Source organism: Protopterus annectens, chromosome 12.part0 (assembly GCF_019279795.1).
Source record: "Protopterus annectens isolate FY-2018-M chromosome 12.part0, PAN1.0, whole genome shotgun sequence".
NCBI lineage: Eukaryota > Metazoa > Chordata > Ceratodontiformes > Protopteridae > Protopterus > Protopterus annectens.
The window spans coordinates 503343652-503358377 of NC_056746.1; the positions used below are offsets into that span (position 1 = coordinate 503343652).

Sequence of the window (14726 nt, forward strand, 5' to 3'; positions counted from 1 at the left end):
GATTCTTTTAGTGAGGTATTTCTGCAGCCTTTCCAGTTGTTGCAGATGTCTTGAGAGGTACATACCAAACGCGGCGTTGTATTCTATAATGGGTCTAATGAGGGATGAGTACAGTGGGACAATGACCTCCTTTTTCCTGGATGAAAAGCCCTTAGTGATGAGATGTGCCTCTGAAATTTTCAGGTTGTACTGTGTTAATGATTTTCAGTATGGGTAGTTTACAGGCAGACTTCAAAGTAGGTATAGCATATGAGAAGAGTGAGTGATTGTACATGAAGGTTCGTTTTGTTACTTTGATTTTCTAGGGTAAAATACAGAAAGATCATTTGTTGAAGTGGATGCTTTATCTGTAAATTGGTTAAGAAGTTTCTTCATACAGAAACAGAAAAACAATTTTATTAAGAAATTTACAATGAAAGAGACTGTGAGTGTCTTAGATAAATCTAGGGAGAAAAGACAGACTACATTGGTTTGCAAAGGAAATCCTTTATTTATTCTGTATAGACAGGATGTGATGGTGGGCTTGATGTTTACAAGATCTAGGAGATGTAGAGATTTCATGCCAGCGGATTTCTGGATGGCTACTCAGAAGTTTGGTTTATTATATTTCAAGACAGCAGTTCTAACAGTGTTTGTGGCTCTGAATGATTCATTTCTGAACTTCAGATACTGTTTCTAGATTTCACTCCTTCCACCAATCAGATGCAGTCAATTTCAAGTAAAGTCTCCCAATGTACATATAGTATTCTATTTAATTAGAAACTTTTGGGATTTTTCAAATTGCTTGACGTGCTAAAGACACGTCCCAAAGGGGGGTATTATACTTGATAACTGATCTGACCAATGCTGAAAAGAAAGAAGTGACTGCATCTTTAGACTTTGATGATATTTCTTTGGCAAATAGCCAGGCTAAATAAATGGATTTCATGACAACCACTGTCAAATAATGGTCAAAAGTAAGGGAGATTCAAGTACCTAGGTCCCTGACTACATTTTCATTTTGTAGTGGAGTGTTGTCTATATGGTATGATGAGGGGAGGGATTGTCTGCCAGAAGTCCTAAACTTTTCAGTATTTAGTTTGAGACCATTTTAGTACTCCAACAGTTTCCTAGGATGAGTTCATTCTGGAGGGTTTGGGTCCCACAGGGTGACTTAGCAACAACACTCTAGTTTGCAGTCATTTGCAAACACTATTAGTCAGAGGTCTTGGCTTTTTACTTGAAGTAGAGACCTGAGAAATAAATACCAACACAAGGAGAGGTCCCAGCATCAAGCTGTGAGGGACACTACTGGTCACTTTCATACTTTGTGGCTAGCAAGACGTACTGTGTGGGTCATGAATCCACACAGTGTGTGATTCAGTTATATTCCCTTTGGGTTTATTATTTGCAAATAAGTTAAATACCTGTGCAAAGTTTACTATCCATCTTACCTCACATATGTCAATTTTTAAAGCATTTCACTTTTATGTAATGCTATCACATGGAAAAGTGTCAAAGGCCTTGGCCAGGTCAAGATATGCCATGGGCATTGCATGGCCACCATCCTCAGTCTCTGTAACCATTTCAAAGAAGTTTATCAAGTTAAACAAACAGGACAGACCCTGCACAAAGCCAAGCTGTTGAGGGTCAAGTCTAACAAGATTCTTGATATCACAGTCTATAAGGTAAATTATAATGTGCTTCATGGCTTTGCAGATGAAGCTCGTAAGGCTGACAGGTTTGTAATTACCTAGGTCTGTTGTAATGCCACATTTAAGGAGGAGCTTCATCACTGCAGTGCACCACTCATCAGGGACAAAGCCAATAGGTAAACCTAAGTTGAACAGTTTAAGTATTGTGTCTGCAAGGCCATGTTTAACATTATTCATTAAACAACCTTGTCAGGTTCCATGCAGTAAGTATTTGTGGTAATGGTTAGAGCTTTCAGTGCATGATCTTTACAGATATTGGGGAAGTAAGAGATTCAGATATGCTGGGCTTTGAACAGAAGTCTAAGGGGTGAAGATGGCTAAACATTTAATACTGGCAATGTTTTTTGGTCAGAATAGATTTTAATATGAATAATTTCTTAGTAATGATAGAAACCGTTTTTAAGCTTTCTAACAAAGCTAAAGAAGGATTTACAATCATCTTTGGCTTCAGTGGTAGCCTAAGTTCATGGGCTTCTTTAGTGGACCTGATTGTATTCTTCAGTTTTTTGTAATGCTTTTGATATTATCCTTGAAAAGAGAGGTTTTGGATCCACTACGCAACTGAATTTCTCTCCTTTGTTGTGTAATTTTCTTATGGTTTGCACAGGCACTAAACATACTGCTGCTACTTATAATCTGCACCAACAGACTGGCGCTACTGCCACTTTAGCTGTCAAAAATGGCATGTCTGCTACTGAGAGCTACTATGGTTACATGTGGACGTAAGCAGATACAGGAGTGGGACATCCACAACAAGGCACATTAAAACAGAGTTTCTTATTTAATCAACATGTTCTCAGTTGGAGAGAAGTACTGACCTAGGAATCCTGCCAGGGCTTCTAAGGAGTAGTAATGGCTACATAATGCAGATACAGTCTGCACTTGTTTGCACCTCCTCTGTCACTGGAACCCTTAGCACCTCCTGCCACCTGCTACTTCTACATGACTATGAATCATCACTCTTTAGAATTAAGTGCAAGAAAGACAACCCAAGTCCCACTTACAGGACAGTGTGCAATGTTTATGAATCAGTGGGGCTCGTCTTAATCAAATGTTTTTTACCCCCTCCAGCAGCTGACCATCAGCTGTCCCCACCTCCTCTCCTCATTCGTCAGGTCATCATGGACTTGCCTAAGCCTTACCCAGGCTCACTCCCACATTCATCCAGGGCTGCTGAGGAGATTGAAGATGCCAATGCAGTTTCATAGCCTAAGCCCCACCCACCCAGGTTCAATCTCACATCCATCCAGGGCTGCTAAGGAGATTGAGGAAGCCAATGCAGTTTCATACTGTTTGCTGGGAAATGTGCTCTAATACCCATCTCCTTGCAGCAGCCTCGCCAAATGTGCAATCACTACCCTCAGGAAGTACATGTGTGCTTCCATGCTTGGGTAATCACCTGATTAAGTAGCTCACTGCATATGCAGCGCAGAGTTAGTCAGGGTCATACGCTGCATACTGCAATGAGCCTAAGCTGCCTCCCTGCCCCAAAGATCGGCAAGCTGACTTCGACCACTCACTACCATCCTCCGCCTGTGGCCCCTCTAGTGCCCATGCTGCTAAATGGACATGGGATATCTAGCAGGCTATAAGGACTTTATCCTGCTGCTCCACAGAGCCAATCATTTTTGACAACAGCTTTTTGGTAACACAGGGCACAGTAGTTTATTGGAACATGTCTCATAAGTGCAGTTCTCCTGCTCTGCGCTACACTATTCCTCCTAATTTATCACCCCACAGCATTACGTTCATCTGACAAGGCCTCGTGTCTGCGCACCTAATCAATCAATCAACCAACCAATTAATTTAATTACCTTTCCTTCACATATTGGCTTTACTGCTTTACCCATGAATGAAGTTATGCTGCTTAGATTTAGACCCCCTCCAACAAACACCATTTCCTCTCTTCTCCTATCCCACATTATCTCAAGACCAGTTTAATAGTTCCATTACCTTCAGCCACTTGACCCATTACTCCATAAGGGACTGACAGCCAGGCATTCCTGAGCTAGACAAGAGTCCTACGGCTCATTCATTTGTGGCAGGGGAACTTTATCAGCATTCATTTCCTCTACAGCGAGAGATAGTTGGAAGGAAGAAGCCTGTCCGCAGGTCCCTTGGAAAGGCACAAATTTAATAGTGAACTTCAGGAATATATTGAGTCCATGGTTGCAGTACCTCAAAATATGTCTCCTCATCTGGGGTACTGTGAATTCAAAGTTAGTGCATATAGTTAGCACTGGTGTGAGGGCATAGCCTAAATATTGTTAACACTGAATTTCAATACTCACAGTTTTGATGTTGAAATTTCACTGTATTTTTCTGATATTAGGAAGTTCACACAATGTACTATCACATCTGTGATAGGAAGCCTACCGTCCTTATTCTACATTTTTATTTTCCTCCTAACTACTAATATATAATGGTATAGCACATTTCATCAATTCTTTAAAACTCTCAAACAAATCATGAACTATGTGATGGTAATAATGATGATGATGATAATAACAGTAATAATAATGATGATGATGATAATAATAACAGTAATAATGATGACAACAATAACAGTAATGATAATAATAACAGTAATGATGATGACAATAATAACAGTAATAATGATGACAATAACAGTAATAATGATAACAGTAAAAATAATAATAATAATAATAATAACAGTAATAATGATGACAACAATAACAGTAATGATGATAGTAACAGTAATAATGATGATAATAGTAATAATGATAACAGTAAAAATAATAATAATAATAATAACAGTAATAATAATGATGATAATACTAACAGTAATAATGATGATAATAACAGTAATAATGATGATGACAATGATAACAGTAATAATAATGATGATGATAATAATAACAGTAATAATGATGATGACAACAATAACAGTAATAATGATGATAATAATAGTAATAATGATGATAACAGTAAAAATAATAATAATAATAACAGTAATAATAATGATGATAATACTAACAGTAATTATGATGATAATAATAACAGTAATAATGATGATGACAATGATAACAGTAATAACAATTATGATGATAATAATAACAGTAATAATGATGATAATAACAGTAAAAATAATGATAATAACAGTAATAATAATGATAATACAGTAATAATGATGATGATAATAACAGTAATGATGATGATGATAATAACAGTAATAATGATGATAATAATAACAGTAATGAGGATGATAATAACAGTAATAATGATGATGATAATAACAGTAATGATGATGATAACAGTAAAAATAATGATAATAACAGTAATAATGGTGATGATGATAACAGTAATAATAATGATGATGATAATACTAACAGTAACAATAATGATGATGATAGTAATAACAGTAATAATTATGATGATGATGACAATAACAATTTAATACTGCATTAAGTTTTATAAACATCTTCTATGCACCCTGACCCAAACAGCTTCCAGCATCCACTTTCTTAAGCATTGTCTCCTGCTTCTCCCTGCTCCTGGTATCAGCAATCACCAAAAGTCCAGAGAGAACAGGAAAAGTTGGATGGCATGGCAACCCAGCATGGGAGAAGTACACGCTTGTTTCAATCAACAGAGTAAGACTCTATGGCAATGGGTCCCTATCAAATGACCAAGTTTTCACAAACTCAAAAAAATCACATGGTCGAGACCATATGATCAAGTTTTTGAAAACGTGAAGCTTTTGAATGGAAATCGTGGTACAGTGAGGATCAGGAAATTTACCCTTTTCACCACTGTAGTGCAATCTCAGAGTTGGTATATATAATTTGAAGCGGGTGTGGGGGTGCAGGGAGGCTTGTCCCCCTGCAAAAATGTAAAATAGGTGTATTTTTGTGTTTTTTTCTTTTCAGACGTTTGAGTTTTTGGAAACTTGATCATATGGTCCTGACCATATGAATTCTGAGGTTCTGAAAACTCGATCTTCTGACACAGACCCGTGGCAATACATGGTGGAAAGCTTTCACATTAGGGCCAGCTTCCTCATGTCTGTTTCACAGAAATACTGCACTTGTGGGAACTATCCTGACAGTGCTGCCCTGCTGCTTCCAAAGGAGAGAAACCCACAGAAGAAAGACCTACACCCTCCTCATATCAAGAAAGAACTGCTGGTCATCAGCAGCTCAGTCCCTTCAACAAGCCCATCTCCTCTGGTACTGTAATCCAGGTCACCAATGGCACAGTCAAGAGAAGAATTCTTTGCAATTACAGTCTGGTCATTCAGACACCAACAAAGTGTAGTCACTTCAGAAAACAGCCCATAAATCATATTACCTTGGCTGCATTTCATTCTTATAGTGTACATTTTATATATGGAAGACTCCATGTCACTGTAAACTGCTGCAGCAGACAATGTGTATTTATGTAGCTTTTGTCTCAATGAAAAAGAAAAAGTCACATTTTATCCATCCTGGTGTTTTTAGTCCTTGGTATATAGACACAGTCCCCTGCTTCTCAAAGACTTAATCTAAAAAAAAGTATGGGCTTTAACTTCCTGGAGAGGGAGAGGGAGAGAATTTACATTCAGATTCAAAAGTGGTCCCAGTATCATCTGTGTTACTGATCTGAAAGGATGGACAGTGTTCCTCCTCCAAATTGCTTGCCTACATCTCCCAAAATGCACTATGCTGTCTCAAGCTCCTTCCTGCATCCACAGGCTCTTTGCAAGGGAAGATTTCCAAGTCCCACTACGAGGCATAACAAAACTGTACATCATTAAAATGCAGCCATCCTAGCTGTAGGGTGACCAGTGCAGATTTATAAAGTACTGCCACCTTAGCATGTAATTTTCCTTCCTAACAGCAGTACAGCTCACAATTTTAAAAGGTAATAGTATGCACAGCAGTATCCTCATGCAAATTAAATGGCTGTTAATTTCACATCACAAGCTTCATCAGCTATTAGTTGGTGTAGGTTAAGAGATATTTACTTGTCTCCAATTTGCAGAGCCACAGGTAAAAACTGCAATGCTGCCAGACACACAAAGAACCTGAGCAGAAATGTGCATTAAAACAAAACAGGGGGGACAACAGAAAACCCAAACATCAAATTGCATTAAAACCTGTTTCCTTGCATATGTTGCTGCAGCTTGTCTACATTCCCTTGCTATTTCTTTATTTCCTTATAATAGCTAGGTTTACATAAATAAAATAAACAAAAAAAAAAAAAAACACTGCAATTATCATTCCTACAGTTCTCATTAACTGAAACTCATTTCCATGTTGGTGATATAACTCTCTGGACAACAAGCATACTGAGAACAAACAGCAAAGTGAAATGTTAAAAAAAGCATCACAACATGGATATTCAGAAAGTTTCACTGGCGAAGAACCAGTTGAACAGTTCACAGACATAACAGTATTTGTTTCAGTTTTGTAAATCCATGAAAGCATGCACATAATGACAAGACATCAAAAAAGTAGCATCACAAATGGCAGAGCAATACAAGAGAAGCACAACTAAAGGCAACAATGACATGCATGCATGCAAAAATCACCAGTTTACTCCGTGGACTGTTTTTGGGGGTCAAGGAGGGTTTATTTGCAACAGCGCTTTTCTAGTTAAAAAAGAAAAAAATAAATAAGGAAGGACTGCATAAAAGAGGGTAAGTCAGCTGCTAAACAGAAAGATGGAGAAAATGTTATGGATAGCCCAGTAAGTGAGAACAAAGGTGGTATACAGCCTTTAAACACATGACTTTCCATTTTTATTTACCATGCCAAAACTGTCTTCGTCAGATTCATAATGTCTTCGTCTGCTGTGCGAATGTGCCTATGTTAATGCAAAAATGCATATTATGAAACTGATGGCTATATATTCCTTCTACATATTCTTGCTCTGAAGGCTAAATATTTAATTACGCTTTTTAAAAATAAAGACACATGGTTCTTGTGTCATCAAATGAGCTGTACTTATCACAACCATTTTTTACTTACCTGTGTAACACAATCGTACACACACACACACACACACACACACACACACACACACACACACACACACACACACACACACACACAAACACACACTGTGACACCCGTGCACTGGCCCAGCAATCAAGGAGCCTCAACCCTCACCACTAACACCAGTGAGAGGCGTCCGTACTGGGAAGGATAATAAATACACACACACAGTAAAGTACAATTTTCCTTAAGAGCACACAGAGATCACAGTCAGTCTGGGCCTGGTTTATCCCTTTCTCTCCAGATCCCCAATAAGACTCCTCACTGTCACAGCTATAGGGTCCAGATCTCAGCCTAGTGGTCAAGCTAAAACCTCCAGCACCCTCTCTGTCCAACCAGTGCTTTGTGCCCTGCGCAAGTAGCTCACACACAGACACACACACCAACACACACACACACACACACACACACACACACAAAGAAAATTTGAGATATAAGTTATACACAAACACACAGACACTCCTGCAAAAGGCTGGTACAGGTTCTCCAGCTATGCCCCCTTCTCTGCCAGGCTATAAGGCAGAAATCACTGCAACCACCCACTAATATCAGCTACTGATAAGGCCCTTACCAATTATTACTGTGCAATATTATTATCTGACTGGTAAGTGTGACTGAACAGCAAGACTACTGGAGTGGCTTTGTACAGTATCACTATATACATGCAATGTACTCTAGAGCTTAAATTATCTCTACACAAAACAGCCACAGTTGAAAGGTTTAAAAATATTTAATAATAAATAATAAAAACACAAGACAATACTTCTTACTACACATTGCTAGTCAAGAGTTCAGAGATCACAGAGAAATTGTTAAAATAATGCAGTAGAATAGTTCTGACATCAATACAGAACACAACTAGTCTAATCTTCCTATGTCCTAGCTATATCTAAATAAAGTTACATATAGAGTAAGACAGTGTTGGTGATGTTGGATATTCTGAAGACACATACAAAATGCTCTGATTCTTTCTTTCTCTCTCTGTCCTTAAACTGATAACACAGTACCACTGACTCATTTCAGATTACATCATTATTCTCTGTTTCCCAGTCTAACAGAAACTCAGAGTGTTAACAGCCCTTTTGATCTTGCACCTGGTCAGGAAGATACAGAAATAAAAGACATTATACATGCAAATTCCAGCAATTAACTCTGGTCTCAAAACAACAGGAAGAATTCCTTCATTCAGACATCTCAGCTCCAAGTTTTGAGATCAAACAATTATACAATGATTGACCTATCAGCTTTCCTCCAGCAGAGTGCAATGTGGTTACATTTTTAAAGTTCAACATTTACCATAATTTTCTTGCATTTAAGACAACAAGCATGTGGCTTAAATTAATATTTATAAATGACAGAATTATCTACAAAATCCTATCTAGCTAGGCTGGCAGCCTTCACATATCCCCCACCCCCCCCCAGGAGAACTCAAGCTAGTTTTTCAAGTGACCCTTGAGAAATGTTGCTTGAGAGGGTTGTCTTAAGAGCCCATCTGCATTGGCATTGTTAAGCCTACTGTGGTGCTGCACTGATATATCATATGCCTGCAACCCTAGGCTCCATCTTAGCAACTTGACATTTTGCTGGCTGGCTCTGTGTAACCATGTTAGGGGATTGTGATCTGTAACTACAGTGAATTTTCTTCCATATAGATAAAGCTGAAATTTCTGCAGTGCCCACACTATGGCTAGACATTCCTTTCCTTCAGCTGCATAGCATTCCTCCCTGGGTTGCAGCCTACGACTGAAATAAATCATTGGGTGCTCTTCTCCCTCTGAAGAAATCAGGCTAAGTACAGTCCCCACCCCATGGTTCGAGGCATCCACCTGCACAACAAATTACCTGCTGTAATCTGGACTGGCTAAAACAGAAGGTCCTCCCAAAGCTTCTTTAAGCTTCTGGAATGCATGCTCACATGCTGGGGTCCACACTACCTTATCTGGCCTGTTTTTCCTTGCCAGGTCTGTGAGGGGAGCAGCTATGGTATTATAATTGGGGACAAACTTTCTGTAGTACCCTGCTATCCCTAAGAATGCCTTCACCTGTTTTTTGGTAACAGGTGCAGGCCATGCTTGAATGGCTTCCACTTTGTCAAGTTCTGGCCTGATCTTACCACTCCCCACTCTATGTCCCAGGTAGGAGACCTCTCCCATACCCACCTGACATTTGCTGGGCTTAATGGTCAACCCTGCCCTCTGTAGTCTGCCCAGTACCTCCCTGACAGGCTGAAGGTGCTCTTGCCAGGAATGGCTGCAGATGGCAATATCATCTAGGTAAGCAAGGGCAAACCCTCCTGCTCCTGCTAGGATATGATCTACCAGCCTCTGGAAATTGCTGGGGCATTTTTCATCCCAAAGGGCATCTTTGTGAACTCATACAAGCCAAAAGGAGTCACAAAGGCTGACTTCTTTCTAGCGCTGGGAGTCAAGGGCACCTGCCAATTACCGTTGGTAAGATCAATGGTTGTAAGATACTTAGCCCCACCCAGCTGCTCTAGGGCCTCATCTGTCCTAGGCATGAGGTAAGCATCTGACTCTGTGTGACTATTTAATTTCCTGTAGTCCACACAGAACCTGGTGCTGCCACCCTTCTTTGCCACCAGCACCACTGGGAAGGCACAGGGACTGCTGGACTCTTGAATTAACCCTAGTTCCAACAATTCCTGTATCTCCTCCCTCAGAGTCTCTTTGACTCTCTCAGGTACCCTATAAGAGGCCTGTCTAATAGGCCTTTGGGATCCTGTATCAACCTGGTGCTGCACCAGGTGGGTGCACCCTGGTTTCCCAGTGAACATGTCCCCAAATGCCTGTAACACTACTTGGATTTCTCGAACCTGGGTAGGAGATAGTTGCTGGGACGTTGCTACCCCTTCCACTGACATATCAGTCCGAGCCTCACTGAGGAGATCAGTCACCATTTCTGCCTCAGACACCTCCTGAAATCCACTGCAAATGCTCAGTACAAAGGCCTCCCTATCATGGTAAGATTTCATCATGTTAACATGGTACAATCTGTGCTCCTGCCTCTTACCTAGAAGTTCCACAATGTAGTTAACATCACTTACCTTTCTTACCACCTTGTAGGGTCCCTCCCAAGCTGTTTGCAGCTTGTTGTGTCTGACAGGAATGAGAACCATTACCTGATACCCTACAGCATACTCTCTAGCTCGAGCATTCCTGTCATACCATACCTTTTACTGTTGTTGGGCTTCTGCCAGGTTCTCCTGGGCCAAACCCGTGAGTTCCCTGAGCCTTGTCTTGAGGTTTAGAACATATGCCACAACAGACTCCTTGTGAGGTTCACGCTCACCTTCTCACTCATCACAAATTAAATCTAGAGGTCCCCTCACCCTATGCCCATACAACAATTCAAAAGGTGAAAAACCTGTGGATTCCTGGGGAGCCTCTCTGTAAGCAAACAACAGATGGAGCAACTATTTGTCCCACTCCCTCTTAAACTGGTGTACAAATGCCCGTAGCATGGACTTGATTGTAGAGTTTAACCTCTCAACTAGACCATTAGTCTGGGGATGGTAGGGGGTGGTCTTCCGGTGCTTCACCCCACAGTACTTCCACAGACAAGCTTGCAGGTCTGACATGAAACTAGCACCTCTGTCAGTCAGTATTTCTTTTGGGAAACCTACCCTGCTGAAAATCTTGAACAAGCATTTGCCACCTTTTCTGCCTCAATAGAGGACAAAGCCACTGCCTCAAGGTATCTTGTAGCATAATCAACTACCACTAGGATATACTTTTTCCCTGTGGAACTTGGGGTGCTTAGAGGCCCCACAATATCCATAGCTACCCTCTGAAATGGCTCCTCAATCCTAGGCAAAGGCATCAAAGAAGTTCTCGCCTTGTCTCCTGCCTTGCCTACCTTTTGGCACCGCTCACAGGTCCTGGAGTACTCTATTACATCTCTGGAAATTCCAGGCCAGTAGAAGTTCTGCATAATACGTCTCTTTGTATGTTTTATGCCCATATGAACTGCAAAGGGAACATCACAGGCTATGGCTAGAAGCACCAGACAGTAGGCTCTAGGTACTACTAACTGCTGTAGTCTCTCATCTTCTAGGCCTCTCTCAGGGGTCCACTCTCTATACAGTAACCCTTGGTCCCAGTATACAGATTCCCCCTTTCCTTGAGAATCAGGTGCCTCACTAGCTACCTGCCTCAGGCCTTGCAATGTAGGGTCTGAGCGCTAAGCCTGCCTCAACTCTCTCTTTGTATCCCTTCCCAGCTCCCCTTCCACAGGAAGTCTGGCATCCTCTGACAGTGGTGCCTCACTGTCAGCCTGGAAACTTCAACTCACATCGACCTTTGCAGTCACTCTGTTCAAGGGAACATCAGTATCCACAAACAGCTGTGGCTCACCTTCACTCTCTCTGCTACAGAGTAGCTCCCTCCCTGAAGTAACCACCTCACCAGTCCTGACTGCAAGTATGCGGTCTGTCTGGGTCTCCCTCGGGCTACCAGATTCACATGCTTGTCTCTAAGCCTGACTGGGTGTAACAGCACAAACACATGGTACTGCATTATCAAAATCATTTCCTATCAGGACATCTGCAGGGATATCCTCAAACACACCTATTGCTGGCTTCCTTTTCCACCCTCCCGGTCGAGGTGAACCCTAGCCAAAGGTATTTGGAATGGGGTCCCTCCTACAGCTCTAACTGGAGAAGACTGCCCAGGCAAACAGTGCTCCTCTGTAACCCTTGCAGGCTTCACAATGGTTATGTCAGAGGCAGTGTCTCTCTTAGCAATGGCTTCTTTGCCATTCACTTTGATAGGATATAACCTCTTGTGGTAGTTTGGTACCCCTGTTGTCTCAAGTCAACCTACTATTGGCATTTTGTCTTTCCCACTTACTGGCTAACTCACCTGTTGTTTCCCACCTTGCCTAGTGGACATCTGTGTGCCACATGGCCCCACTGGTTGCATTCAAAACATTTAACCATAAGTCCTGGACGTGTACCTGGACTAGTGGCTTCCCCTGCTACTGGTAGATTCTGTTGGGGCAGTCTGAGCTGCCCACCATGGGTTCCTTTAGACCCATGAGCAGTACTGGGGGTCCCTTTCCTGTGCAGGGATGCCCTGCTTGCTAGGTATAGGTCTCCCTTCTTCCCCAACTCTTCTGAAGTAGCACACTGTCTATCAGCTAACCAGATCCTCATGTCCTCTGGCAAAATGCTAAGGGCTTGTTCTCTCACCAAAAGGTCAGCCAGCCCTTCAGAAGTGGTGACCTGAAATTCACTTACCCACCTATTAAAATAAGTGCTCAGTTCAGCAACATATATACACACATTTTCATCTGCCTTGCGTCTATGCTCACAAAACCTTTTCCTATAAGTTTGAGGTGTTAGCTTAATAAATTCTAACAAGCAATTCCTAACAGCAGTATAATCAAAACATTCACAATCAGTTCATTTAGACAGCACAGTTACAGCTTTACCATGGAGTAAGGGGGTCAGGAACTGTACCCAGAGCCTTTAGTCAACATCATACTGTTTACATACCCTCTCAAACATATGAATGAAACTATCAAAATTATCCCCCTCTGTAAACTGCAGAAAAAATTTAATGACCTTTTGTGCTTCTGGGGACCAGTTACTCCCTTACCCATTACTTCCATGACTCTGACGAAGAGTCAGCATCTCCTTTTCATGCTGCCTCTGCCTTTCCTTCTCCACAGCTTCCATTTCCAAATGCCTGGCCTCCAATTCAAGTCTCTTTAGCTCCAGATGGATTTTTAAGTCCTCTGCACAAAGGTTGAGCAGTCCATTTCCTGAGTGCTGTACATCTCCACGGCCAGTCTGATCATCCTCCTGGTTTCTGTTTTCTGATGCAGCTGTGACCAAAGCTGCAATCATGTCTGCCTTAGTCAGGTTTCCCTGCACCAGTCCTTTAGCCTGGCACATCTCAGCCAACTGGCTCCTTGTCAGCTTTCCATACTCCTCTGCTGACATGCTTGCCTGCTCTCCCTGACTAACTATGCTCACAAAAAAAAGAAAACCATTGTGATCTAAACTCTGAATATTCTCTGCATGACTGATTTAGAGTACAAAAACACCTTCAGTGATCACTGTACACAAGCTACAGGAAGTCACTATCCACACCACTACAAGCCAATTAGTATGTGCCAACCAATTAATATGTAGTGTGGACATCCCACCACTGCCAAACAATTAATATGTGACGCCCGTGCACTGGACCAGCAATCAAGGATCCCCAATTCTTACCACTAACACCAGTGAGGGGCGTCCATATTGGGAAGGATAATAAATACACACATACAGTAAAGTACAATTTCCCTTAAGAGCACACAGAGATCCCAGTCAGTCTGGGGTTGGTTTCTCCCTTTCTCTCCAGATCCCCAATAAGACTCCCCACTGGCACAGCTATAGGGTCCAGATCTCAGCCTAGTGGTCAAGCTAAAACCTCCAGCACCCTCTCTGTCCAACCAGTGCTTCGTGTCCCTGCCCAAGTAGCTGACACACACACATTTTGAGATATGAGTTATATACAAACACACAGACACTCTTGGGGAAGGCTGGCACAGGTTCTCCAGCTATGCCCCCTTCTCTGCCAGGCTATAAGGCAGAAATCACTGCCACCAACCACTAATATCAGCTACTAATAAGGCCCTTATCAAAGGGTGTCCAATTATTACTGTTCAATATTATTATCCAACTGGTAAGTGTGACTGAATAGCAAGAATATTGTAGTGGCTTTGAACAGTATCACTATATACATGCAATGTACTCTAGAGCTTAAATTATCTCTACACTAAACAGCCACAGTTGAAAGGTTTAAAAATATTTAATAATAAATAATAAAAACACAAGACAATACTTCTTACTACACAGTGCTAGTCAAGAGTTCAGAGATAACAGAGAAAGGCTTACAATAATACAGTAGAATAGTTCTCACAGCAATACAAAAAACAGCTAGTCTAATCTTCCTATTTCCTAGCTATATCTAAATAAAGTTACATATAGAGCAAGACAGAGCTGGTGATGTCGGATGTTCTGAAG

The 14726-nt window shown here is 41.3% G+C and overlaps 1 protein-coding gene across 5 annotated transcripts in view; it reads right to left on the reverse strand.

Moving 5' to 3' along the window:
• Positions 1-14726, reverse strand: part of EEF2K (eukaryotic elongation factor 2 kinase) — a 469356-nt gene that overhangs the window by 51535 nt on the left and 403095 nt on the right. For 3 of the 5 annotated variants that reach the window (XM_044089631.1, XM_044089634.1, XM_044089633.1), the window contains 2 exons: positions 7446-7502; positions 7228-7287 (listed from right to left, as the gene is read on the reverse strand). In XM_044089631.1, the coding sequence (XP_043945566.1) occupies positions 7228-7287; positions 7446-7502 (117 nt within the window). The remainder of the gene's footprint in view (positions 1-7227; positions 7288-7445; positions 7503-14726) is intronic. The other 2 variants (XM_044089635.1, XM_044089636.1) reach the window with 2 other exon arrangements.